This window comes from Ictalurus furcatus, chromosome 3, assembly GCF_023375685.1.
Source record: "Ictalurus furcatus strain D&B chromosome 3, Billie_1.0, whole genome shotgun sequence".
Lineage (NCBI taxonomy): Eukaryota > Metazoa > Chordata > Actinopteri > Siluriformes > Ictaluridae > Ictalurus > Ictalurus furcatus.
In genome coordinates this window covers 24,355,431-24,382,624 of record NC_071257.1, presented here as the reverse complement: position 1 = coordinate 24,382,624, position 27,194 = coordinate 24,355,431, and the positions used below count along the sequence as shown (strand labels likewise).

Below are 27,194 nucleotides of genomic sequence, written 5' to 3'. Positions count from 1 at the left end.
CAAGGCTATTCCAAAATGAGACCACATGGCCCCTGCACAGTACCACTACATTTATATGAGCACATATTGCTATGCTCAATCAAAACATCAATTGTGGAGCTGTTTGGCTTACGATCCAGGAGGGTCTGTACAAATCAAGTTTCAGGTTTAAAGTTTCAACCTCAGGGGACGGAGTATAATCTGTCGCCTTTTGGAAAGCCGCACTGAATTTCCAAGCCTTAAAGAGTTGGCTGAGAAAAGGTATCGTTCTGTGAGCGAAGCCGGCCTCCTTTTCCACAGCTACTGTCAGAGGCGTTTTCGCGACACAAACGGAGAGCACGGAGCCGTGAAGCTTTACAGGGAGCGGAGAAAAAGCTGCTCGCTTTCCCTCATCTCTGCTAAGTCCCGGCTCCGGACGGTATTTGCTGCGTCTTTGTCTTTATGTAAAAACGGATGCCTGCCGATGATGTGTTATGTAAAGTTAGCCGGGCCTGAACGGGATATCCTCCATGCTAGCTTAGTTATACTTCAGTGAATCTGCAGAGAGGACGAGGGAGAAAGAGAGGGCATAGGGAGGCTACGCTGGCAGTTGGTAGAAAGGTTTCTCTGATAGAAATTATGCCATGCAAGAGGGTGGGGGCAGTATATAATAATAATAATAGTGATTAATAAAAAAAAGGAGGAGTTTCTGTACGCAGATGTTCTCTTGAGTCATATATGGGAGTTGTTCCCAGCTTTTCAGGGGGTAAAGCCAGAAAACGCCAGAAGGAACAGATAGCAGGGAGGCAGAAAAGTCCGGAAAGTTCTTTAATAAAACCCACTGCACCAGTGCCTCCCACTTTTATATCTTATATAGCACTCTACCACAACAGCCTCATTCTACTCTTTCTCCATTAGATTCATATATTGTTCAGGTTATAGTTTTCTGTAATTCTGCTTAAACTGTCAAAAAGGCAAAACAACAAATATCTTAAAATGCATTAATGTTTGAATCAATCAGGTTTCAGGTTGTTGAATGGGGGGAGGATCTTTCAGAATGAAAGCACTTAGATGTAGATTAATTTGACAAATTATATGAGAGAAATATTTAGCCACTCATTCATCATTTTCAATGTCAAGGTACATTGAAACGTCTGATGAACTAATACTCATTTCCCAGGCTAATCTGTACTGTTCAGTACACAATGTACGTAGTGTACTTAGTGTGTCTGTGTGTGCTTTTAATGATTAACTGAGAAGTAATGTATTGACTATACAAACCTGAAATCCTAATCAAAGTTACCATGTGTGAGATATAATTGCATCCATGAGGCTATCCATTTGAAACAAATTCTCCTCAGTATAAAAAAATACATAAATGAATATGTTCGGAAGGGAACAGTGTTTGGACTTCTCAATCGCTTGAGAGCCTCTTAATTGGTTATACTACCCCTGGCAATAATGCTGGAATCACTACACTTAGAGCATGTTCCCCTGCCTTTGTCACTTCGCAGCAAATAAACAAAATCACAGATATGACACAAAACTATTTTTGTTTAAGAGCTGAAAATTCTGGCTTGTAAAACATGCCAAACAAATTACATGAAATTATTTTTAATTAATGGCATTATTTTTATCAAAATCAAGTAGAGGGAAAAATTATGGAGTCACCTTGTAATTTGCATTTCTAAAACAAATACCAGCTCAAGTCTAAAAATGCAAATTAGTCTGCAGTTAAAAGAGAGTGCATACAGGTATTAAAAGGAGTGCTTACAGACCTCAACCTTGGACTTTTTGAAAGGAAACATGGCCCCAACAAGAGAGTTGTCAATTGAAACAATGGAAAGTATTATAAAACTCCTTCTAGACGGAAATCCAACACGGAGTGTGGCAAAAGATGTTGGTTGTTCTCAGCTGTGTCTAAAAACTTGTGCAAGTATAAACAAAATGGGAAGGGTATAAACGGAAAACATATGGGTAGACCAAGGAAGACTGCAAAGCATCAGGATAGAAAACAAAAGCAATATGCCTTGAAAATAGAAAATGCACAACAAAACTAATGAAAAACAAATGGATGGAAACACGAGTCAATGTTTGTGAAAGAACTGTAAGAAATCGGATGAATGTAATGGGATTTAGACAAAAAAACCTAACGAAAACCAGCACTAACACCTAAACAGAAGAAGACAAGGTTATAGTGGGCTAAAGAGAAGCAATCCTGGAGTGTGGATGATTGGAGGAAAGTGATATTTGGTGATGAAATCACAAATCTGCATTGGCCAAGGAGATGATGCGGGAACTTGTCTGGTGCAGTTCTAAGGAAACATATAAAGATGACTGCCTGAAGAAAACAATCAAATTTCCCCACTCATTTATGATATGGGGTTGCATGTCAGGTAAAGGACCAGGGGAGACCTCAACAGTTAATGCACAGGTATACATTGTCGTATACACTATCGATAGAAAATAGGTTTGGTGATGGTCATTTTTCAAGATGACAATGCATCTTGCCACAGAGCAAAGAGAGATTTATAGATATTTATGTTGGAAATTAAAAAAAAAAAAGGTCCATGACTAGGTTCCATCCTGCAAAGCTGATCTGGCAACTGCTATTCGAGATAGTTGGAACCAGCTTGATGGAGAATATTGTTTTTCATTAGTAAAGTCCATGCCTCAAAGAAAAAAAGCCAGAGAAGGAGCAGCAAAGTACTATTTGTGATTTTAATTGTTGATGATTCCATAATTTTTTGAGGTATGTTTTAAGAAGTCATGTACAAGTTTTGTGTCATATCTGTGATTTGTTTATTTGCTACGAAATAAAAAAGCCAGATGAACATTCTCCAAGTGTGGCGATTCCATCATTTTTGCCAGGGATAGTAGATACGAGATCTTTCTCAAAGAATGAACCCGATAAATATCAGAACAAACGAGGTAAAAGTGCAGGAATGTAATTAGGTTGTTAAAATTAAGGAGCTAAATACAACTAAAAGAATATAGCATCCAATCTAATTACAGCAGCATTTAACGAGGTAATAATTAACTGAGGATGGCCACACACAAGCAAGGCATTGTGGGCAAAGCTTGTGCATGAGTTGCACTGACACGGGGAGCCTTTGTTTGTGATTAAAGTCCGCTTGGAAAGCATTAGAATCCGAAATATGGTTATGTTTACTTGCTGGTTTTATGAGTGGTTTTCTCTGTCCAGCACAAGTTCACATGGAGGTTTCCCATCATCTTGGCCAGGTGGCCTGTGAATGACACTCATTCATCTCAATTCCTTCTCTTTTTCTCTCCCGATCGTTCGCTCACTCTCAGGTGCAGTCAATCTTACAGTAAGATACAGCTGTTGCTGTTTGCTCAGAGTCACACGGCTTACCATCTGAGCACACTTTAGCCCTACACCGATAAAGGCTCCCATTCAGGCAACATCACCGTCTCCCAATTTCAGTAAATTCTCCCATACAAAGAACAAAATACCATGGTGAAGTTTTTTTAAACCATAAAATCTCACCTGTCACCAATAATGCAGTACATCAGCTCATATTTGACCCTTTTATTAGCATCTTTTATGAGCAAACTCTGTCTTATGATCCTCATAACTAGAAAAGCACTCTCTTCCTATAATCTTGAATACACTAGTAATTTCCCTGAAAAAAAAAAAAATCAATTTAAAGGGGTCCAGGCGAGAGAAGAAGGAGCTCATTATGGGTCTCAGAGATGCTATCCTCCCTTATTAGGAGCATCTAGTTCATTTAGAAGATACACTTTGCTGCTGTTAGGACAGGGTGCATGACAAAGTCATTGTTCATTCCCCTGACTCGGGTTAAGAGCCACTTAAAATCAATTGGTCTGTGAACATTTAATATCGTTAGAAAACGCGAGGCTAAAACCATTCCAGTGATTTGCTGTGTGTTTATCTTCGAATAACCACAGCGGGAAAGAATGTAAAGCTAATTGGTTTTTACAAAGACCTGTAAGGAATATGCATCAGAAGAACATTTAGTTATTTGGTTATAGGTATGCATTTCCTTTCCACTCATTCACGTATAGCTGACTTCAAATAGATTGAAGATATTTTAGAAAACCAAGCCTGGGCCAAGATGTCCGTTAGGGTCAGCGAGGAATGATTCAAATACGCTATATTTGGACAGAATGTATTATTATAGAGGCATATATTTATCTGGATAACTTCATAGCAACACAAGAATAAAGAGAAGCGGATGCAGAACTCGAAAATCAATCATAGACAGAAGCCATCAATTAACCCAGTAGCTAAAGAGAAATGTAAGGAACGACTGAATGAGAGCAGAGACGCAGTCAAGACTTGTATGTGTTCAAAATCTGATGCACAATACCTTCTAATTCGATTAAGTGCTTGCCATGAGTAGTGCCTGTGGTTATGGGTTGATGTAAATGCATAGCCAGTTGAGTAAACATTGCACAAGCATTAGAATAAGGTGATTGGATAAGAGAGGAGAGTGAAAGGTCCAAGGAAGAAGGCATAGACCCCTGCCAAGTCCATTATGGGTATTGAAGACATCCTACAATCCAACAGCATGAGATTCGGATGCCAGAGAAGTAAGATGGTGGTGGCCAGGGTGCATTTCATCCCTGAAATGGTTCCACCTTTGGGGCACCACAACGCAGGTAATATTACAAAATGTGACACTGGAGATAAAAACAGAAGATGAGAAGTTCGCTTCTCTCCCACTTAAATAAACAAATAAATCTATGTAATAAATAAAAACAAAATGTGATGAGGATAAGATGAGTGCGTCGACATGAAAACATGGCCAATGTGAGAAAAACGTTGCTTTCATTCGTAATTTTAAGAATGCGTGACCACTTGGAAAGCAACTGAATGCAAATACATATTCTTTGACTTGAAGAGAAAAAGCATGCTTAACGGATACAAACTACAAACTTAGTAACTGCCAGGTCAGGAATGTGATGGTTTAAATTAGGCTACAGGTTTGTTTATATTTTGCGGAAATAGATCCAACTGAATTCAAAAGAAAATATCACAGACAGGTACAAACTAAAATAATAAGCATGTAAGGGATAACCCTCTGCCTCTGTGGAGTGTATTAAAGTCATGTAACACACAGCTAGCCATGGATTATCTTATGACCGCTTATACCAGGGTCACTTGACAGCATTGACAATTTAAAACTGTCATTGATGTTTGCAGTGCAAAATTTGACTGAAAGGATAAAAATAACTATTAAGTTTTAAGAAAGAGAGTGATTGTGTGTGTGTGTGTGTGTGTGTGTGTGTGTGTGTGAGTGAATTACCTGCATCTGTGTCGCATCTCTATTAATAATGAAGCTGTGTTTAACTACTGTATGCAACTGCAACTGTATGTTACTAAGGTTACAATTGTTTAAAGGCAGCGCATTAATTTAGAACAGTGATTAAACTGACTGGAAATACCTGTGCGTTCAACGGTTTGAATGCACACCTTCCAGCCAATCAGAATCAAGTATTCAGACAGTCCATGGAACCAAAAACCAAATAAACAAACAAAAACAGTCTGGCACACATATCCAGTTGAGACCAATAATGAACTTGAGCTGAGGTTGAGAAACTGTCAGAGGTAGAAATCGCATCTTGTTGACAGTGCTGACATTTCTACATTCAAATTAAATAATTCAAAAATAATTCTTTTTTTTTTTTTTTAAAAACCTTCCGGTTTAGGAAGTTTATATTGTTTTCCAAATACAGAATCAAATATGGATATTTGGAGCTCTAAAAAAAAAAAAAAAATCAGATAAAGATACCAAGATACAGAGAACTCGATCTCTATCAGGTGAAGCAATAACTTTGCCATCAATTGCAAACATTAAGCAAGAAAATCCAATATATTCTCAAAGACAATCAGCTCTCCTTGTGTGTATTCTCAGTAAATGTATGTAAGGTCACTACCTCTAGATATAATTAGAGCCTGTCTGTCAAAAAAAATCCCATCATCATTGGTTCTCTTACCTACTAAGAAATGAGAAATGGTTGGGATTTAAAATAACGATTTATCTGTGCTATTAACCACACGTACGTGACATATCCGCACCCGGCTACACTCGGCCTCATGGGAGAGCTCTCCTCTCTCGCCTCAGAATCACGAGCGACCACTGAGAGAGGAATGAGAGAAAACCAGGGAGGAAACATACTTGTCCTCAGTTCACAATGTTGGGATTAGGGGCTGATGGCTCCCTGAAGATCCCCCTCCTCCTACATGAGGCACCTGTGCAGGTCCGTCTGTGTGCAGTGTGTGAGTGTGTGTCTGTGGCAATATATATACACTTTAGCAGTGAAAAGGTCAGGCCAGCAGGATGAGACGGGCAAACACGACCGTACGAGACCCGGAGTCCGCGGATGAATCACATGAGACCTGGTGCATGGCAGTGAATGAGTAACCCAAACCCCATTATTCCCCTCTTCCCCAGCACAGCCTCAGATTCATGCTGCTGCATGCTGCCAGTTCATTAGCAGGAAATATCATTCTTATCCTGACGGGCCCCTGGAGGCCCCCCGAGGACCCGCAATCCGTGTTTAATTCCACATCATCTGCTCCACTGAGGGCCTTAATATGGGCCGGTGTGATCAATACTATGTCACTGTAAATTAAAATGACAATTTAAAAGTAATTAAGCTGCTCAATGCTCGATTCGAATGTCATTATTTGCGCAAGAGGGGAAGCAGAGGCTGCCGCATACGCTCTAAAGTGTGTGTGTGAGTATGTGTGTGTGTGTGAAGTGGGATGCTTACTCAAATATATTAAGTGGTGCTACGCTATCTGTCCCTGTGACTGCTAGAAACGATATGACGGAGGTCTTAACAATAGCAGATGAAGTCTCCACCTATGACACACAGGATACCTCAGGAGGATAACCCAATCACAGCAATCTGATTTAGAGCTCCAAACCCAATTAGAGCCAGACCGGATGAGAAGTGACACAGAAAAAAAACACAGAAAATAGCCACAGTTGAAAGAGAAAGTGGTTTTTCAACACGCTGAAAGAGGCAAATGTGGACAATAAAAAAAATGCCCTTATGTAATAAATAACAGTCTATAGTAAGTTCGTTACTACTGATGTTCCTCTCAGTGCATATTTGGGGTCATTTTAAAAATGGGTACGGGTTTGTGGTGAAGTTTTTCCGTTACTCTTAATAAATATATTAAAACAGTTATTTGATTGACTATTGTCATTACTCTTGAAATAACTATGTTTGACTATGGCTTTTGGTTATTTTATACACATAGCTCTGTGCACAGTTTACCAAATTAACAGTAATTCTTAAAAAAATACAATAAGAACAAAGGTTGAAAACAATAAGAAAATCTGGTCAAGGCAGATCTCATTAACTGAAATGTTCCATCACAGGGAGGAAAATCCAGGTTCTTCCAGGAACATCCACAAAGCAATTACACACTGCATACACTACCGGCACACTCATCTGCTAGACCCACGCTCTGAAGTGCACTAATGGCATTACATCTGCTCCACAAAGCTCTTTTTTTCCGATCAAATGACCCAGAAGATCCTGTAAAAGGTTTCATGTCATGTTAAACTGCAACACTTAACGAGGTTGAAGGACTTATCCTCATGGTACTCTGTATTTACAGCCCTAGTGGGCCAGATAATGTCAAGAGATTTGGCCTGAGAATGCGAAAAGAGTTGGAGAAGGCTAGCAAAGTTATAAATCCAGGACAATATATCATCCAACTTCCTGCATTAACATTTGAACTGTACATTCACACAAAGAATCACGCTTACTGGCATTGGGGTGAAAACAATACAGATTTGTTTAATTCTTCTGAGGACAGTCACTGCTTGTCCTCAATCTCTCAAGCTAGCATTTAATGATCCACATGCATATAACTGGTTCTGTTGATCTGAAAGGTGACCGATAAAAATACAAAACCGTGATTGTAATGCTGAACAAGCCTCAGACCCATCACTACTGACTAAGACAAAACATCTAGTCCTTTTTTTTGTTGTTCACCTTCTGCACGACTTTCTTTGATCAGGGAACCGCTGTCTGCACTTGAGGGCTCTTCATTGAGTACTAGAACGCATTGGCTTAATGAATTATTAAATGGGAGTCAATAATGAATAAATAAGAAAAACAAATGCAAGCTTTGGGTATTTAATTTGCAGAGGTGGCACAGAGCATTGCTAATGAGCTAAGCTTATAGCTGCCATGGGTTTTTTTCTTTCTTTCTGCATGCTCTTCTAAACGCAGAGTCGATCCATCACAGGAGCTGTTGACTTGAGTTTCTGCAGTCAAACGTATTAATTATCAGCTTCTTCTTAGCCCCAGGGGTGATGGGAGAGGACTCTTAATCAATGCTCATTGTCACAGCTACTTTTTATGTGGTTAATTGGAAACTGGTGACAGTGGAGGAATAAAAAGTAGGAATAAGTGTTGAAAAGATGCCGCATTTTAAACTACTCCTACTTTCTGTTTTTAATCGAGTTAAGTAAAAACACTGCCACAGGTTAACTACATGGTTTTACTGCCTAATATTTGGCAACCCTTTACATGACATCCAGGTATTAAGGTTAACGTTTTCATTAGAAGAAATGAAAGCATTCTAAACAACACTAGTGCATACTTAATGGTTACCATGACCCATGAAAAACATTTGTCTTGCACATTAATTAAGACACAAGCATAATATTTATATCCAGCATACATTCATGCTTATGAATATACTCAAGGTAAGGTAGCATTTATGCCACATTAAAAATGCTGATGGTGAATAAACATGGTGTATACATTCACTGCTTTTATTAATTTTATATTTATTTATATATATATATATATATATATATATATATATATATATATATATATATATATATATAAAATAAAAATCGCCAAGGCCACACCTCCACAGCATTCTGCCAGCTCAAGGGTATGCAAAGTCAGTTCAATATAATTAAAGTGAGCCTTTTAGAGGACATCACACTTTTAAAGGCATCCGTGTATACAGGAAATGCACACCTTTATATATCTTTGCTCATACAGGCTTGCCTTCTCATGCCTTTAAAATGCAACCACAGAGTGAGTTGGGGGTGTATAGATGGCATATATTAAATGACAAAGTTTCAATCAATATATGAAAATGACAACAAGAGAGACGATACAGAGCAGGTTTCACTTGATCACTCACCTGGTCATCTCCTCTTTTATTTTTTTAAAAGTAGGATTGAGTTGATTGAGACCAACAAATGACCCACTCATATAATAAGTCCTATAAGTCATAGCTGATGAAAGTGGTTCTCTTATGAAGTAGATAAGTTAATCAGGTTAGTTGGTTTCTCCTGCAAAGCAGGTTTGAGTTAATCAGACTAGCTTCTCATGTAGAGCAGGGTTTGAGTTTTTCAGATTGACCCATTATAGTGTTTTATAGTGTTTAATAGCATCTTTAAAGATTTCATCAGTCTGGCTCTGCTTTAGAGTAAGTTTCATTTTGTCAGACTGAACCTTAGTGAGATTAGAGTTAATCAGACTGGCAGTTCTGTAATTTAGGGCTCTGCTGTTTGGGCAGGTTTGAGTTGATCAGTCGGATTTGACTTTTTGGGCATGTTTGAGTTGATCAAACGGGCTTGCTTTTTGGGCAGATTTGAGCTGATCATACTGGCTTACTGTTTGAGCAGATTTGAGTTGATTGGATGGGCTTGCTGTTTGGGCAGATCAAATTTGTTTGCTGTTTGAGTTGGTCAGATGGGCTCTGCTATTTGGCCAGATTTTAGTTTATCAGACAGGTTTGACTTTTTGGCAGATTTGAGTTGATCAGATGGGCTTGCTGTTTTGGGCAGATCAAACAAGCTTGCTGTTTGAGCAGATTTGAGTAGATCACACTGGCTTGCTATTCGAGCAGATTTGAGTTGATCATACTGGCTTGCTGTTTGACCAGATTTGAGTTGATTATACTGGCTTGCTGTTTGAGCAGATTTGAGTTCATCGTACTGGCTTTCTGTTTGACCAGATTTGTGTTGATCAGATGGGCTTGCTGCTTGAGCAGGTTTGATTTAGTCCTATGAGCTCTGCTGTTTGGGCTGGTTTGAGCTGATTAGCTGCTTTTTCTGTTTGGGCAAGTTTGACTTGTTCAGACAGGTCAGAGATGATCAGATTGGCTGGCAAGCAAGCTAAATTTAACCAAACAAGCACATGATAGTGAGGTTTGAGTTCATCTTGATAATCTGCCCCTAGTTCTAGGGACTTGATCAGCACTATCCTTTAAAACATATGTTTCAGTTAATAAGTCTGCCCCTCTGTAGTTAGGTTTCAGTAGATCTGATTAGTCATTAGTAGTTAAGTTTGAGTTAATCAGTCTCAGTAATGTTGTTTAATTGATCTCATGTTGAACATGTTCGGAATTGAACTAGAGTTGCAGGTCTGACATGATCAGATGGGCTCCCCTGTTGCATCTGTGTGAGGAACATCTCCATTATCTCTTTTATAGACCAGACTTGAGTTGGAGCTGGACCTTGGTAAGCATGATTAAGTTCATCAGGCTCTAGAGTTGAATCATGCACGAGTTAATCAGATTGGATCTTCTGTAAAGAAGACTTGAATTGATCTGCCTGGCCCAATGTAAGCAGGTTTAAGCTGATCAGACTGGCTCTCTGGCTTTAGAAGGGGTCTCAGTTGATCAGACTGAAGTATATTTGAGCTGACCAGCCTGCAGTGGCATTTAAGTAAAGAAATGGAGATGCGCTGGCCAGTGAGATCTACATTAGACTTGTGAGCAGCTCTAATCTCGAGCCTCCTTCTCAACACTACTGACAGCTGCTGAGAGATAAGCACTGGGCACGAGCAAGCTTTTCATATGACGAGCACCTGGAGTGTCTATTCGTATTTCAGAAGAATGGTCACGTGGTCTGGTCATGCTCCCAAAAAGCATAATCTCTTCCATAGAGACAGAGAAAAAGAGCATGAATTCAAGTTCTGATAGGGCAACAGCACTGACAAAGGGATCAAAATTCTCACAAATCATCTAGCTTGTGGGGGTGAAAAAACATGCGGGTTTGGAGGTTCTGTTTGTGCATGTGAGTGTGGAAGGGTGAAGCTGTGTGTGTGTGTGTGTGTGTGTGTGTTTAAGAAAAGTCCCATTGGGAGGCAGCCTCTTTTTTCCTCTAGAGAGCAAGAGTGTGAGAGGCTATAATAGCCGGGAGATTATGGAAATCAAACCAAAGAGATTAGCTAATGGGAATATAATAGGCCTGGGAGACTGGGTCAACCGTACTAGTCTCAGCATGCAAATGAAGATGAGCTGGAATCAATACGCTTTGGGAAAATGAGAGGACGGATCAGAGTAAAACCCTGGGATTCATATCCAATCATTGCATAGCAGATCATATTTACAACATACATGCTTTGACTTAATTTTTTTTCTTCATATTTGCACAATTCTGTAATATGTTTGATTATCTTAGGCACAACACATGATAAATCATTAGCTATTTGACCTAATTTGGCCTTATTCTCAATACCAGTGACCTGCAGACCTCACTGGGCTCAGGTAGTGTTTGGCAAGACATTTCTGTGTTGATACATTCACACAAATTTAGTCGGAATGAAACTCTGCCCCACTGAAATATTTCAGTGCACAAGTTATTGTAAATGCTGTATTTTTTAATCAAACACATGGGTTTGATAAGTTCGGAACATATTTCAAATCCAATCCAGAACTCAAACGGGTTTTCAGGTCAGCATCAGCCCTAATATGGATACACAGTATGGGATTAGTATAGTCCTAACCTGAATATCATGTTTACACACCATATGCTTCACATACTTCTTTCAAACGGTAGCACAACTGTGCTCCTTACGCAGTACTAAATGCAATCATTTTCTGACTACACATGATACTGACTCAATCAGTATTTCTGAGGATTGAATCGAATTAGACAACAATATTTCTCCAAACGTATCAGTTGCCAGTTAAAGGGTGTTGTACTGCAGAACTGAAACCTAAACCCAAGTCTAGTCAAAACATTTCCGTACATGCTTCTCACTATTTTCTTTATCTGTGCACTTCTTTCTACAATTTTGCAGCTATAACTCAGGACGCTTGTGTTCAGCTGAATTTCCTGTGCATAACCTCCCCTCTTTCCCACTTATTCTCATTCCAGCCAGCGTAGCAAGCCCATCCATCAGTAGCTGGGCACAGGACACATCCTGCCTGCTCACAAATGCATGAAGCCTGCAATAAAATTAACCTTGTGGCAATTGTTTTCTCACAAGTTTGATGGTCTGGTGGCAGCTCATCTGTTAGTGAAGGGATATAAAAAGAAAAAAAGTCAAGCACGGATGCGCAAAAAACGATGAGCACAGGGCCACGTCGCAGCCGAGCTAGCATAGGATTATTGAGTAGAGACCCAATCAATCAGCAAGTGAGAAGACAAAGAACAAGGCATATATCTGAATGATTATTTAGGCGTGTAACACAAAGGCTAACAATGCGACTGCTGGAGAACTGAGGCGTCTTAATTGGCCATTTGTTCTCATGAAAACTCTTACTTAGGAAAGCCAGAGCTACATATCAATGTCACAGTACCAAGGTAGATAAGGTTAAATAATAAAATGTGGTTATGGGTGGGCAACATGCCAAAAAATATATCATATCAAGAAATGCTATATATATTGTATTAGTGTTGGGCGATCTTCTCCGAAGTCAGATCATCCTATCGTCAGCTTGTGAGATCGCCAATACATGATATTATTGCGCGTGGGGACGGGGCGGGGCAATACTTATTATTTGCTCATTTATTTGCTTATTTATTTACTCACTCATTTATTAACTTATTTAGTAACTTGTTTATTTACTAATTTATTAAATGATTTAATTACTTATATTATCATGGGAAATGATGCGTGGAAAATGAGAATCGTTGTGTGTCATTTTGCGAGCACAGACGGAGTTGGTTGTAAACAAAAATGTCACATCGCCTACTTGGCAATATTTCGGTTTTAAACCAGATGCCAAAGGTGTCCCAAGTTCCCCAGTAATATTTCCCAAGTTGGGGAGGGAATGAAGAAGCTGGAGGGAGGCTTGAAACAACTTAAAAGGTGCTTTATTCCTTCACTTTTCAGCAGTTCGACTTTATACACACGCACACACGGCTCGGTGCTGGTCGGCTTTCTTTCTTTCTTTCTTTCTCTCTCTCTCTCTCTCTCTCTCTCTCTCTTTTTCCCGTTTCTCCAGGGCTCTCTCTCTCTCCTGAAAGCACAGCGAGACACAAACAAATCACTTTCCCTAATTACACACAGGTGAGAATTGTCAAGCATTACCTGTCGGTTCGACCTGCCTCCCCTCCATTCACAGCCGACGCTTCGCCACGCCACAAACACATTAATGGGAAAACAAGCAGAGTATCATCTTGACATATCGTCAAAGGCATCAGCTATCGGCGAAAGTCAGAGATATCACAGATAGCTGATCCCCGATGCAATCGCCTGTCGGCACAATCCTATACTGTATATTATATACTGTAGGATGGTTAAAAGAGTGCCAAAAATACAACAGCACAGCTAGTTTTTCACAATACTGCCACAACAAACATATTTAAAATGATGATAAATTCATTTGCTTAATATTGAAATCACCAATATTATTAGCACAACTCTTTGGCCAATTTAAGAACAAATAGCGTTATATTATTTCATCCGTTTACCAATTTAAAATAACTAGAATAAATCTTTTAATCAAAATAAGACCAGTGGATAAATCTTCAATGTAAAATATAAAGATGATTCGAGTCCAATTAATAAATAAATAAACAAAATGAGACCACAGAATGAACCCAAACAGACAGTTAAACACGGGGTTTTAAAAACATGGGGGATGTGGAGCTGGTCATTTAATTAAATGCCCCAAAGTCGATCGAAACAATATCTAATGGCAATGACCTACCTTTAGCATCAAGTAGCACTAATATGGCAGTTGATCGGGTTTAAGAACAAAAATTGTCACCATTAAAATACAGCCCTTAGCACTGAACAAAAAAAAATCTGGAAAACCTTAAATTTAATTATATGCTGAAAATAAATTATTAAGCCTGGAACAGAGGGAAAAAGAACACCAATTTTGTCCACCAATATATTTTAAAATCTATTTAGATACTGTGAGTGATAAAGGACTTGTTCGGTGTTATAAAGGTCATGGTGCTAATGATATTATATTATGTAAGGAATAAAACAGCAGGGTAGTCTGTTGTGGCCTAATGCACCCCAGACTGTTTATTTTTCTATAATAGAAACAGTAATTAAACAGCAATTTAGCCTTTTAGATACAACATGTCTCGGTTTGTTTGCTTATAGATACGTTTCTTGTGGAACATCTGCAAAAAAAAAAAAAAGATACTTCCTGTTATCACTTATTTCTTAGCCTTTGAAACATTCCTGCACCAGCCTCTCTTTCATTCTCTCTTTTAGTTAGACAAAAAAAACACTTGTGATGTTACATACAAACAAACAAACAGTTAGTTCCTGTCATCACTTGCATTATAGCAGCTATAAACAGTTGTTCCCTCATCAGCCTCTCATCTTTTTCCCCCTTTTCTCTTTTAGTAAGTAATACAGTTAGACACACAACTGAAACCGCAGATCCTTCAATCGTGAAGACTTTCCTGTGTCGGGAAACTTAAAGCTACAGCTACAAAGCCCTGACACTGGAGATGCCTTCCTCAAACGCTAAATAAACGTCTCCTTGCCAAAGCTTCACTACATCAGCAATCGCACAAGCAATCCATTTACGCAGAGCGTCCGCCGTGACTATGGAAATGGTAACGGATTTGAAAGCGCGAGTTAATAATAAAACAGCGGAAAGAAAAGTGTAGAAAATGAAATCGACACGTATTGACTGATCGAAATGGAGAACGAATCAGCGCCATGGTATAAATCATTACGCGAATGACGTTACATCAGATTTTTTAAAAATCTTCTAATCACTAATAATTCTGTGACGCAATTAGAAAGTCGATCTTTCACTTAAATGCGATCCAAAAAGGACAGCATGTTATAATGTACACATCTACTGCTATATGTACTGTATAATGACAACGGGATATGTGATGTCTATCCAGATAACAGTCACTGTAAAGCGTTAACGTGTGGTTGCACTGAGAGACATGGAGACATACAGGACGCCATCCTCATATTTAACCACACTCTGATCATATTTACACACCAAACAGCTGCAGCCTGACCTACTGTCATCAGATAGAGATAGAGAGATGCCTCATGTGTGTGTGTGAGTGTGTGTGTGTGTGTGTGTGTGTGTGTACGTACGCAGGGAGTGTTGTTGAAGACATAGAAAAATGGGAGGAGGGCTGACAAAAAAAAAAAATCCTTCAGTGGGTGTTTATTTGCTCTCAACACCTACTAAGCGATCAATATTTTTAATTTGGGACCGAGTTATTATTTTTCACATCACTGCGCTGGGGAGCAGAGTAAAGTGGCTCATATTTTAGCGTTAAAAAGATCGATATGACAGGCTCACCTTCACTGGGCTGCATGCTCTCTCTCTCTCTTTCTAATACACACACACACACACACACACACACACACACACACACAGAGAGAGGAGTCACACCAAGGGCCATGCACCATAATGTACACAGAGCAGCAGGCCCTCAAATGCTCCAATCACATCATTATCTGTGTCTGACCAACACATAAACACACACACACACACACACACACACACACACACCCCCATCTGATTTACTCCACACCCTATATCCTGATGCCCCCACTAAACTAATCCAACCATATACACACCACTTTATCAGCCTGGTTTTATGAGGCCCCTGGCTCTACACTTTTGTGTGTGTGTGTGTGTGTGTGTGTGTGAGAAGGGGGACAACAGAGAGGGAAAACACACATAAGTGGATGTTATGGGCTCATTGCTGCGATAGTGCCGAGGAAAGCGTGAACTCAGATTCCACAGATTAGGCTCGCTATAATAAAGGCATTCGTTTTCCGCCCCTCTGTACAATCTATTAATTGTGTGTATATTTCAGCCCAATTTTTTTTCCACTGAGCCCCAGTCTGCCTTATCCCCTTAATAATTCACTTCTGATGGCACTCATATCGATTGGCGCTCAACCTATGTCTAGGGAGAGAGTGTGCTTGCGTGTGTGCGTGCGTCGGGGTCGAGCTGAGTGGATGTGTGTGCTGTGTATTTGCACTCCTGAAAGCTTGACTGATGGCCTCGGAGAGTTATGGTGCTACAATATTGCTCCACTGACATCTCTTCCATTCAAATAGCCTCACTGTGCTCTGTACTTTGCACCATACGAGAGCCTATGGAATTAGTTTGACATATTTTAACCTGGTTATGTATGCGCCACTGTTTTGACAAGAGGAGGAAATTGTGTGTGCGCGCACGCGGCTAGTGGCATTACCCTACACACATCCTTACCACGACAACCTCAACCCATTTCTTCTGCACAAATCCGGCACAGATAATCAAACGATAAAGAGCAAGCTCATGCAGGCGCGGAATATTACAATTCAAATGAAAACACCGACACGCCATCCCAGCTCCACCTCCTCTGATGGAACTACACGAATCATCTTGTGAAGTAAAAGTAAGAATCGAAGCAGCTCTATTCTGAATCGGAGCGGTGTGATTTTCAGGGCCAGAAAAATTTAAGCCTGATATTAAGCAATTAGCCATATCCAGTGCATATCAATATTGTGATTCGATGAGAGATCTTTTGAATTCTTCCTTTTCATCCTCATCATCATCTTTAGTATATGGCTCATCTTTGTCAGGATCATAATGGATCCCAAGAACACTATGTATGAGGCGGGAATACACTCTGGATAGGACGTCAGTCCATCGCAGGGCACCACGCACACACACATTCACACACTCGTTCATATTTAGGGGCAATTTAGAACAGCCTCTCCACCTTCCAGCATGTTTTTTGGTAGGGAGTAGCTTATTATAGATTATTACAAACTGCACCTTTAAAGCATTTATATGCAATTTATAGGCAATAGGTAAATGATCTGCACTAATATAGTGCGTTTTTTTAACCTTAGTGGTTCTACAAAGTGCATTACACTGCTTCTCAGTCGCCCATTCTCCCTCACAAACACACCCTAATGGCTGCAGAGCTACCATGCAAGGCGCTAGTTTGCCATCGGGAGCAACTTGGGGTTCAGTGTCCCAAGACACTTCGAATCGAACCGCCAACCCTACGATAAGTGGACAACCCACTCTACCACCTGAGCCACAGCCGCCCAATAGGGATTTAAACAACTGGAACTATATCAGTGTTCCATGCTACGGAGGAATCTTATAGAGACTTTGGCTAAGAAAACATCATTAAAAAAAAGCAAGAGGAAAATAAGCTAATGAAGATGCATTAGAAGATAAACTAATCTCAGAGGAAGAGTTTGTACAGTTGTATAATGCCAACAGGTCCATTAACTTATGAGCAGAGTCTGACAGAGTTGGACATAGCTTGAGAAAAATAGATTATATTATAAGCAGCTTTGATTAAAGTGCTCTGAAATCACTGGAAGAATAGTGTGATTATCGAGTTTAAACATCATTTGAATTTGAACACACATTAAAACATGAAATTAACTCAACTAAATGTTTGTGAGTACATCACAAACGTCAAAGGTTTTAGCCACGGCCCAGCGATGCTTAAAATCCTACAAATATTTTACTTTATACAATGATCCCAAGAAAGTTCTATTAAACTATATCACTTTATATATGAGAACAAAACCTATATTGTAACCTCGTGAACTGGCTAAATGGGAGTTGAGGTAAGAAAGAGAAGAGATTGGAGGATTAGCAGACTGCTCCAGGTCTTCCTGGCAACAGCGGTCATACCACTAGCCTCTCTCAGCTTTGTGCGAGGATAAGACAGCATGTTAGTAGTCTTCAGCGAGCTGCTCAGGACACACTGACACACTGCTGGCCTCCAGCCATTACGGAGATAAAGTTTCATGGCCTGACAGAGTGTATTTCGCTCCCTTCTCGATAACATCTGCTGCTGTAACACAAATGTTTCAGCAGCCCAAACACGGCTTACCCGAGGGAGATAACATGCCTGGGTTTACTCTGAACAGAGCACACACTCTGATAGTGTACACCACCAAAGACACGTGTTTATGTCAACTTTCATTGAAAGGCTTGACTGATTTGCACTGTAAAGGACTGCAGCTATGAAATCATCAAGTCTTAGTATCTGTCCACTAGACGAGAATATTCGAATATACAAAATGCTAAGTAAATGTTAGCAATATTTACTGTGAATCAGTCTAATCTACAGGTCTGTCTAAACCCGTTCCCAGAGGAAATGTCAAATTCTGGGGCAAATCAGACAAGACACTAGGACAGATTACGCCGTCACACAGAGCTGATCTGTTTCACTGTTCAAGACCCACAATTCCTGTCACACGATAATGTCTCATTCTTGCTCCAATTCAGCCGCCTCTTATCTGCTGAGTGGGAATGAAGACGGACAGGTTTCCAATTAAAACGTCTGCTAGAGACAACGGTGTTCAAGAGCTACGGCTTGCTTTATTGCAAGGCATGTAGGTTGGTTTAAACACATGTAATAGGTCATGCAGCTATAGAGAGAGAAACAACAGACACATACGGTGATAATAAGAGGCAGACATTAGTGCACATCATTACCCATGGAGCCCTGGGGCCCAGGGGCAGAGGTGGATGATAAATATTAATAGAGTGGAACAGGGTTGACGGCAAGCAATGTGATCTGCTCGCCTTCTCCTAATTGACATTTTACCTGCTGTATACCTTAACTAGGCTGTAAAACAGCGGCCCCTGTCACTCACCGCTCGCTCTCCTCTCACTGATACGAAAACACAGACCAGAACAAGAGATATGACTTAAAATGGATTCTATTATTAGAATAGCTAGAAACAAAATATTAAAGTATGATCTAACCAGAAGCCCAGCAGTCTTTCAGATTAGCGATTATTTTTGATAATTGATTAACAGCATTATGGGGCAGTGGTGGCTTTGCGGTTAAGGCTCTGGGTTACTGGGTCACTGATCGGAAGGTCGAAGGTTTAAGCCCCAGCACTGCCAGGCTGCCACTGTTGGGCCCTTGAGCAAGGCCCTTAACCGTCTCTGTTCCAGGGGCGCTGTATCATGGCTGACCCTGTGCTCTGACCCCAGCTTCCTGACATGCTGGGGTATGCGAAGAAAAGCATTTCACTGTGCTGTAATGTATATGTGATTAATAAAGACTCATTATCATTATTACTGAGATATATATTTCTGACAAGCCATCATGGCAAATTATCACATGCTTATGTAGACCACTTTTTTCCCCTTGTTTATCAGCTAACGTTCCTGGAGCTCCATGTAAAGTGGGGTTTGAAAGTCTGAGACCACATTGAAAATCTATGATTTTTTAAAATTGGAAATAAACAGAAAGTTTTAGAATTTTGAAATATTTACAACTAAGAAACTAAACAAACATTCAGTATCTTGAATATTTAATACCCAAGATCCTGCACTAATTCTAGGTCCCTATTTAAATATAAGCAAATTTGTGATATTGACCATGTTTAATTGCTTCGCACGAAAGGTCCGGTTTTCCTCATCGCTGATCTCTTCTACTGAAGCAGGTGTTCAGATGATACTCTGATGGATTTGAACTAAAGATGGATCGTAAGGTTTTGCACAAACTTGTCGAGTCCAAATACGAAGAAACTCTGAAATTCATGAAAATACTTCAAAGATTCGACTTTTTCGCTCGAACTGTTGTCAATAATATAATATGTCATGAACATTTTTGTATTCAATTAGAAAATAATGCAAAATAGAGACATTTTCACTAATGCTCTCAAGCATTTGGACCCCACTGAATCTTTAGTGGTTCCATACACCCGTGTATGGAATACAACAGTGTGACTAATGCTCCTTTAGGAGACACTCTTACCTGCATTTCAAGCCCTGTTTCAATTCTGCCTAGTTCAATTCAAAATAAAGGCAGATATATGCTGACTGTCTTGCCAGATTACACACTCAGAGGTCAAATTCATGATCCTTGTCATGTTTGCATGAGGTGAATCATTTTTTGGTGTGAGCAATCGATTCAGAGTCTTTGGGTTTGATTCATACCTGCGATCGGTTCCTAGTACCTTCCATGTGAACTGAAAGAACTACGACTTGATGACTTGGCTCACGACGTACAGTCTATTTAAATATTTATTTTTTGTGTTAAGAAAATTCAATTAGGTATTGCTCATCAATGCTACTGAATCGAAAAAGCAGTTGAACTACTTGTGTGCTAATTGATTCAAATAGCATCGCATCTTGCTTCATTATGAAGTGAAGTGATGTAGTGCATGCCACAGCATTTTTCTAATTAATCAACTTGTTTCAGCTGTATTTCAGAGCAAAAAATATAGGTGGTTTTTTTTCTAGAATTATGACGTGAAAATGTGTAAATGACGACGTATGATTTCTGTTACAATTTTCGATTTCATTATTTTTAGGCTGTGAGCTTTGGACGTCATATTAAATGACATTCATACACACATGATCAGTGAGTAAATATGAATGAATGAATGAATGAATATCGGTGCTTGCTGCATACATCCATTAACATTTACAAATATACTTAGACAGGTTTGTCTCCTGGTAAATAAATACGCTTGCATCGAGCTGAAATGTATATGGATATAAAATGATGGCAGAAAGCAATGGTTTGTTTCCAAATTGCATATTTGTACATATTCAGAACTCCTGCCATTTTTTATGAGAATAAAAGTCTACAGATGTTCCTAGGCCATTTTTAGTAGTTTAATGATCATATAACAGCTTATTTTAATATGTATTAAAATTACATGACTGCAGGAACGTAAATTGATCCCATAGCACAAGTTTATGTTAACACGCTCTTTCTAATATTTGATCATTTATACACTACAAATAATCAAAGCCTAATTATAAAAAGGATTTTTAAAAAAAAATGCTTTGTTATTGAACACAAAAAAGATAATCATCGATATGATTCAGTTTTGAGACATTTATTTAACATTAATGTCTCCAGTGTCAGTACTTTTTAAAGCTGTCAGTTTGCGCCTTCAGGACTCGGGATGTGCTGTCGTAGGAAGATAACCGCCACCACTCGGTCATGTTTTATTCCTTAGATATTCCAATATTAGATATAAAGAGCGGTTAATCAGGTAGATTACCTGAAAAACATATACAATCATTTTATTTGATATCTTCTCCTGGGTTTCGGGGTTTGTGGGCTTTATCTGTAGCAGTGAAGAGTGAGAAAGAGGAGAACACACGGCCTTAGGCAACACATCTCCCGCTCCTACAGTTCCTCCGATCTCATTATCTGGAAATTGACAGCTTGACCAGACAACAAACAATTACCAAGGAGTGAAAAATCGAAACTGGAGAAAACAAACGGCACGTTGTTGCGGCTAAATGGCACACGCTTTGTATGACTAGACTATTGAGGGATTTATTGACTGTGTGATACACTGGAAACTTTCTCATTGTTGAACTGCTATATTGTGACCTCACCAAGACGTATTGTGAATGCATCGTACCGGTGAACCATGGATTCAGCCCGAAACAGTTAAAATTGCCCACCTTTATTTTATTACAAGAATGACTTGCATATTGCTGCTTCTGATGACACCAGTATTGTGAAAGTCAATGTTGGGTTCATTAATAATCCATATATTGTACAGCCCTAATAACTTGACAGGAAAAATCGGTAATGAGGATCTCACCTGAGAATCTGATAGTAATTATATGAGCTTAAGCTATATAATATATATTCAATTTCACTAAAAATGCTTTTTATCATGGCCATGCATGCCTTGATGCACTTAGTGTATCTCTGGTTACAATAAGCAAATGAAACAGCAGTAATTTTAGAAGCAGTAGTATGCCGCCATCTTGTGGACATACTGTGCAACTGCAGTTATTCTTTGCGAGCTAAGCCAAATTAGGAGAGTGGACAGACAACTGAAATTAACACAAATATGTACAATACTGTTGCTGTTGGTTTCATTTCAAAGAATAAACAAATGAAATCAGTGTGAGCACTTACACAGAGAACCTCAAAACTGACCTTTGGGACAAGACTCACACAGTAGTCGCATATTGGGGGATACATTTATAAAAAATAAAAATAAAAAAACACATTTTCACCTACATAGACAAAAATAATTCTTCAAAATTATGTTCTACCAAATCAGACAAGCACCTGGATAAAGCAAAACAAACTGAGAAGTACAACTCTAGCTGGGTTTTATGTCTTTAAAGGGGTACTATGGTATATATATATATTTTTTTATTAATTCAGCTATCTATGGGAAACATGGAAGTACATTTCAAGTGTTTTTGGCAGTAATATTTGTGAAAGAACTGATTATTTTGGTTATTGTAATCAACAGACAAAATGAAACTAATGTTGCAGGAACCTTGGGAATCCACAGTGACCGCATTTGTGCAATGCATGGTGGGTAGCGTAGAAATCAAATATATAGAAAACTCTTTAAAAAAGAAATCTTACTGTGAAATGCTCCGGGGACTTGTAGTTCTCGTCGAGGTAGACACGGGCTCTGTTGTACTCCTTCATGGCGTCGCTGGACAGTAACTCTCTGACAGGAGAAAAGAAAAATCAGTTCCTCATTAATGTAAATAACACTACAAACAAGTGATGCACACAGTGCTACTGTATAATGTTTGGGTGTTTTTCACTCCTTCATGACTTTCCCTGAGTTTATATGACCAAGAGAGGGCACCAGTGAACTCTTGGATGGGGAATACCTCCGATAAATCTCTATCAAAGCAATAGGACAATCCAGGACATCATTTAATCAGAGGAGGAAAGAGGTAGACTTTTCTGGAATACATTCACTTTGTTATGTGCAGTTTCTGCTCTAAAGCGACAATGAATGCGGCACTGCACACAAATTTGAAATTTGCACACAGTAAAATTAAGTGAAGATGCCGGAATTTCAAATATTAGTTAATAAGTGTTGACCACTTGACTAGGGTGCAAACGTCTCGGCATCATTTAAGAGAAGGCGCAACAAGGTAGGACCAAAAAAACCTCCTTGAATTATGTTATCTTGTCACTTCACTTTATTAAACTCCCATATCCATGATACTTGACGGAAACTGTGATTCACACTGTCTTTTGTTGACGTTTGGAAATTTGCTAAACATTTAAATGGAAGCAAACTCTGCCAAATGACGATATGTAAATGATTTAATGGCACTAAAGCTGTCCGGGTGAATTTTACGGTCCAAATACAATTCAAAGTTGAAAGCAAATGCAGGCAGACTCTGCAATGCATGTGCTGTACTTTCAGGTTGAACACACATCTCCTGCATCATGGGATGTAGAAAACGAGCTCTCGGTTAACCTGAACATTTTGTTTTCAATTATGTAGAAAATTCCCAATTAAACATTAAATAAATAAAATTGTACTTCCGATAAGCACTTGTTTCTACGGCTGAATCTCAAATAGTTTTACTGCAAAAACAGACAACTTCCAAAGTGAAAATAGCCTGAATATAGTCAAACGTATCTAGTGTTTCCTATTATAAGATTACCGTAAATCAAATAAGATTATTAATCCTATTCCGTGACATTTTCATTCATTTCAAGCTTGAAATAGTCTTTTAGTCTATTAGCAGATCATTTTGCTTCTTTCTAGAAATAAATGCTTCAAATAAGCAAAATGATCTGCCAATAGAACAAGACTATTACTACTAAGCTTGAAATTAATGAAAATGTCTAGAAATGGGTTTAATAATCTAATATTTGGTTTATGGTAATCTTATAACAGGAAACACTAGACATATTTGACTATATTCATGATATTTTCACTTTCCAAGATGCCATTTTTTTTGCAACGTGGGCACATACTAGGTTCTACAGCCTACACTATATAATGAGTTGATTGCTATATAATGAGTTGAGTTGATGGGACAGCCGTTTGTAAATTGGCCTAAAAGTCTTGGAGGTGTTTAAAAAAAATCTATTAATCAAATTAGTTAATAAGCCTGTGTGATATGTACATGGATCCTGAGTAGCAGAAGACATGTAAATATAACTAAATAGAGATAAATGACACAATAAAGAAATATAATTATAAATGTCAAAGTGTAAAAACGCAATAACGTTCACTTTCAGTGGTTTACTCGATATAAAAAATAACAGCCCGTCAATATTCATGTATATATTAAGCATACATATTAAGCATACATTAAGCATACATTAAGCATACATTAAGCATACATTAAGCATACATTTCACTGCCGTGAGTTGTTGTTATTAGTGATGTGTGAAAATGTGTATAACCCTTCACACGAATGCTTTGACTAGCATCTAATATTTCTCACTATTAGGTGTAAGCTCTCATTCTTAACCTCATGTTCATGTTAAACATTTCTGCTTCGGTGTTACCTAGCTTGTCCTGTATGCTGGGCGAAAACAATATTAATAAACACAAAGCTACTTATTGCGTGTGTTTAATGAATTGAGGTAAGCTGTCAATCACACTACAAATGTCCTAAGTAGAGCTTTTCAGAGCAAATATTCCTACAGAAGGAGACAGTAACACACTTACTTGACGAAGTTGTCCACATGTGCCATGGACTCCTCGTAATTCTTCCCGCCCACTTCTTGACAGTGTAACGCCACAAAGTGTGGTTTGTGTGTGTGCACCGTCTGTAAAAAGAGCACACGTTGGTGGCAAGTTAGACCGATTACGGCTGTGTTAACACATCTGATTTCCATCTGATTTTTATAGCGAGTATCAGCATTGCGCATTAAAAGTGACTTTGTTTGATCATAGTCGTATTTGCTGTGTCGTTCATATTGGTCCCAGGTGTGTGTACGCTTAAAAAAAAAAAATCTATATGATTCAAAGTAACATATTGGTAACATCATCATGACTTTAATACAATTTAAAGCTGCAAATTGTGTAAAAATTAAAAATAATAATAATTTTAAAAAAAACAGAACCTGCCATGCTAAATCAGTCATGGGGTGTTTGTACACTTGGATTGTTTCAGTGTTCCAAACGGTCTCAGATCGATGACTCAGCATTTTTGTGCATACATGTGCAAACATATCAAATGATCTCAGACCCCAATAAAGACCTATAAGCTCATCTGTGGTTCATTTTGTGGTTCACTTGATTTATGAAAACATTATGAAAACAAAGTGGTCTCGGCCTACTTTACATTTTGCTTTATAGATAAAGAACTTGAGTGTTGCTGTACACACATCGCTCCAGTTTTCTGTCACCTAACACAAAAACAACTGGTATGGCTTTCGGTGGGGTCATGTGGTTCCACAATAAGCTCAGTAGTGTTAAGCCGGGTGCACATTGTGAGATTTTTAATAGTCCTTTGTGACTGTTGCTTGTCAGCCTGTATGAACATGATCCCTGCTGTAAGCCATGTCACACTGTAGGAGCTCTGTTGTCATTAATGTCGGACTGTACAACAGTCAAGACGTGAAAAACGGACACATGCGAGAAGACTCGTACGGTGTAGGAGAAGACGCACTACAGGACCATGCCTCAAATCTTCCGAAATGGGCAGAATTTAATCGGAGGAAAAATTTGATCGCAACGGCCGTTAATCGGCTGTCGGGGAACACGTCAAACTAGCGATCAAAGACTACAGATTTTGGCCTAGGATTATAGGAATCTTTTAGGATTCCGAAAATTTGTCTCAGACGACCAAAACATGGCCAAAATTGTACAGCGTGAACCTGGCCTTAGATAGCAAGATGACCGATAAGCTAAGAGAGCCACTGTGTCACTAGGGCTGGGCCATATACCCAACAATTTGATATCTCAATATTTTACCAATATATTCGATATATACATCCCAATATGAGAATCATTGTATTTTTTTTTTCTTCTCAAAGATGATTTTCTTTTACACAGCCATTAAAAAAAACAACATGATTTGGATAGAACAACTACAGTGCTGCAAAAAAGTATTTTGTAAAAGAAATACAGCACTGTATTGTTACAAAGAACATACAAAATGTTCAGTGCAAAAACACACTGTGTGTGTGTGTGTGTATATATATATATATAAAATTTATTTAAATCTCGCTATTATATTATCATATTACCCAGCTCTACTAGGGATATGATGGAATAGATATTTCATACTGTTCCACTCTTCAGGGGAATATTAAAGCCACAAATAAGACAGTCAGCACGTCTAACAAAAATAAAGGAGAACACTTTGTTTACAGATCAGCTCTGTGTAAGCGTATATGAATGAGACATGCACAGGGTCTACGTGTTTGACTCTCTGGGGTTTGGGATTGTTTAGACCACTGTGTGTGGAATTCATTCTCTAAAAGGGAAACAATGCATCAGCAGATCAGCTACAGCATGCACATGTGTGGAAAATATTATCACGGCTAATATGTGTATGCCACTATATATGTGTGTGTGTGTGTGTGTGTGTGTGTGTGTGTGTGTGTGTGTGTATTTGTACTCCTGAGGCCCCAGGCACTTAGCTCTCTCTGTACATTATCCATCACACGCCATCCATCATCACTCTTACACACACACACACACACACACACACACGAATGAGTGCAAAGAAAGACAGAGTATAGCATATGGATATTAAAACATATGACAGAGCTCTACTTAAGCAGAGAGAATGTATAAAACACACACACAGACGGTACATATAACATTTCAGAAAATTTCTGAGAAACAAAAACATATACAGACAGAAAGACAGAGAGAGAGAGAGAGAGAGAGATACTGAAAAGATAGATACAGTGGGGGAAATGAGTATTGGGCGTGTCAACATTTTTTTCAGTAAATATATTAACAATGAGGTTATTCACATGACATTTTCATCAGACATCAGTATTAACTCAAGAAATCCGCAAATATAAAGAATTCACAACATTAAAGTCCATTTATTTATGGACTTTAATGTTGTGAATTCTTTATATTTCCAGATTTCTTGAGTTAACACTGATGTCTGGTGAACATTTCATATCAATAACCTCACTGGAAATTTATTTACTCAAAAAAATGTTGACACGTCCAATACTTATTTCCCCTAATGTATACAGAGCAGAGAGACAGGCAGGATAGAGACAAAAAAGATGGAGGGACAGAGTGGGATGGACAGAGTGGGATGGAGAGACAGGAAAGAGAGAGACAGGTAGTAGATAGTTGGA

General features: G+C 38.8%; 1 protein-coding gene across 2 annotated transcripts in view; it reads right to left on the bottom strand.

The window, feature by feature from the left end:
* LOC128605857 (inositol polyphosphate-5-phosphatase A) overlaps nt 1-27,194 on the bottom strand; it is a 184,218-nt gene that overhangs the window by 92,632 nt on the left and 64,392 nt on the right. For both annotated transcript variants that reach the window (XM_053621663.1, XM_053621664.1), the window contains exons 3-4: nt 24,589-24,689; nt 22,521-22,608 (exon numbers count right to left, since the gene is read on the bottom strand). In XM_053621663.1, coding sequence (XP_053477638.1) covers nt 22,521-22,608; nt 24,589-24,689 — 189 coding nt within the window. The remainder of the gene's footprint in view (nt 1-22,520; nt 22,609-24,588; nt 24,690-27,194) is intronic.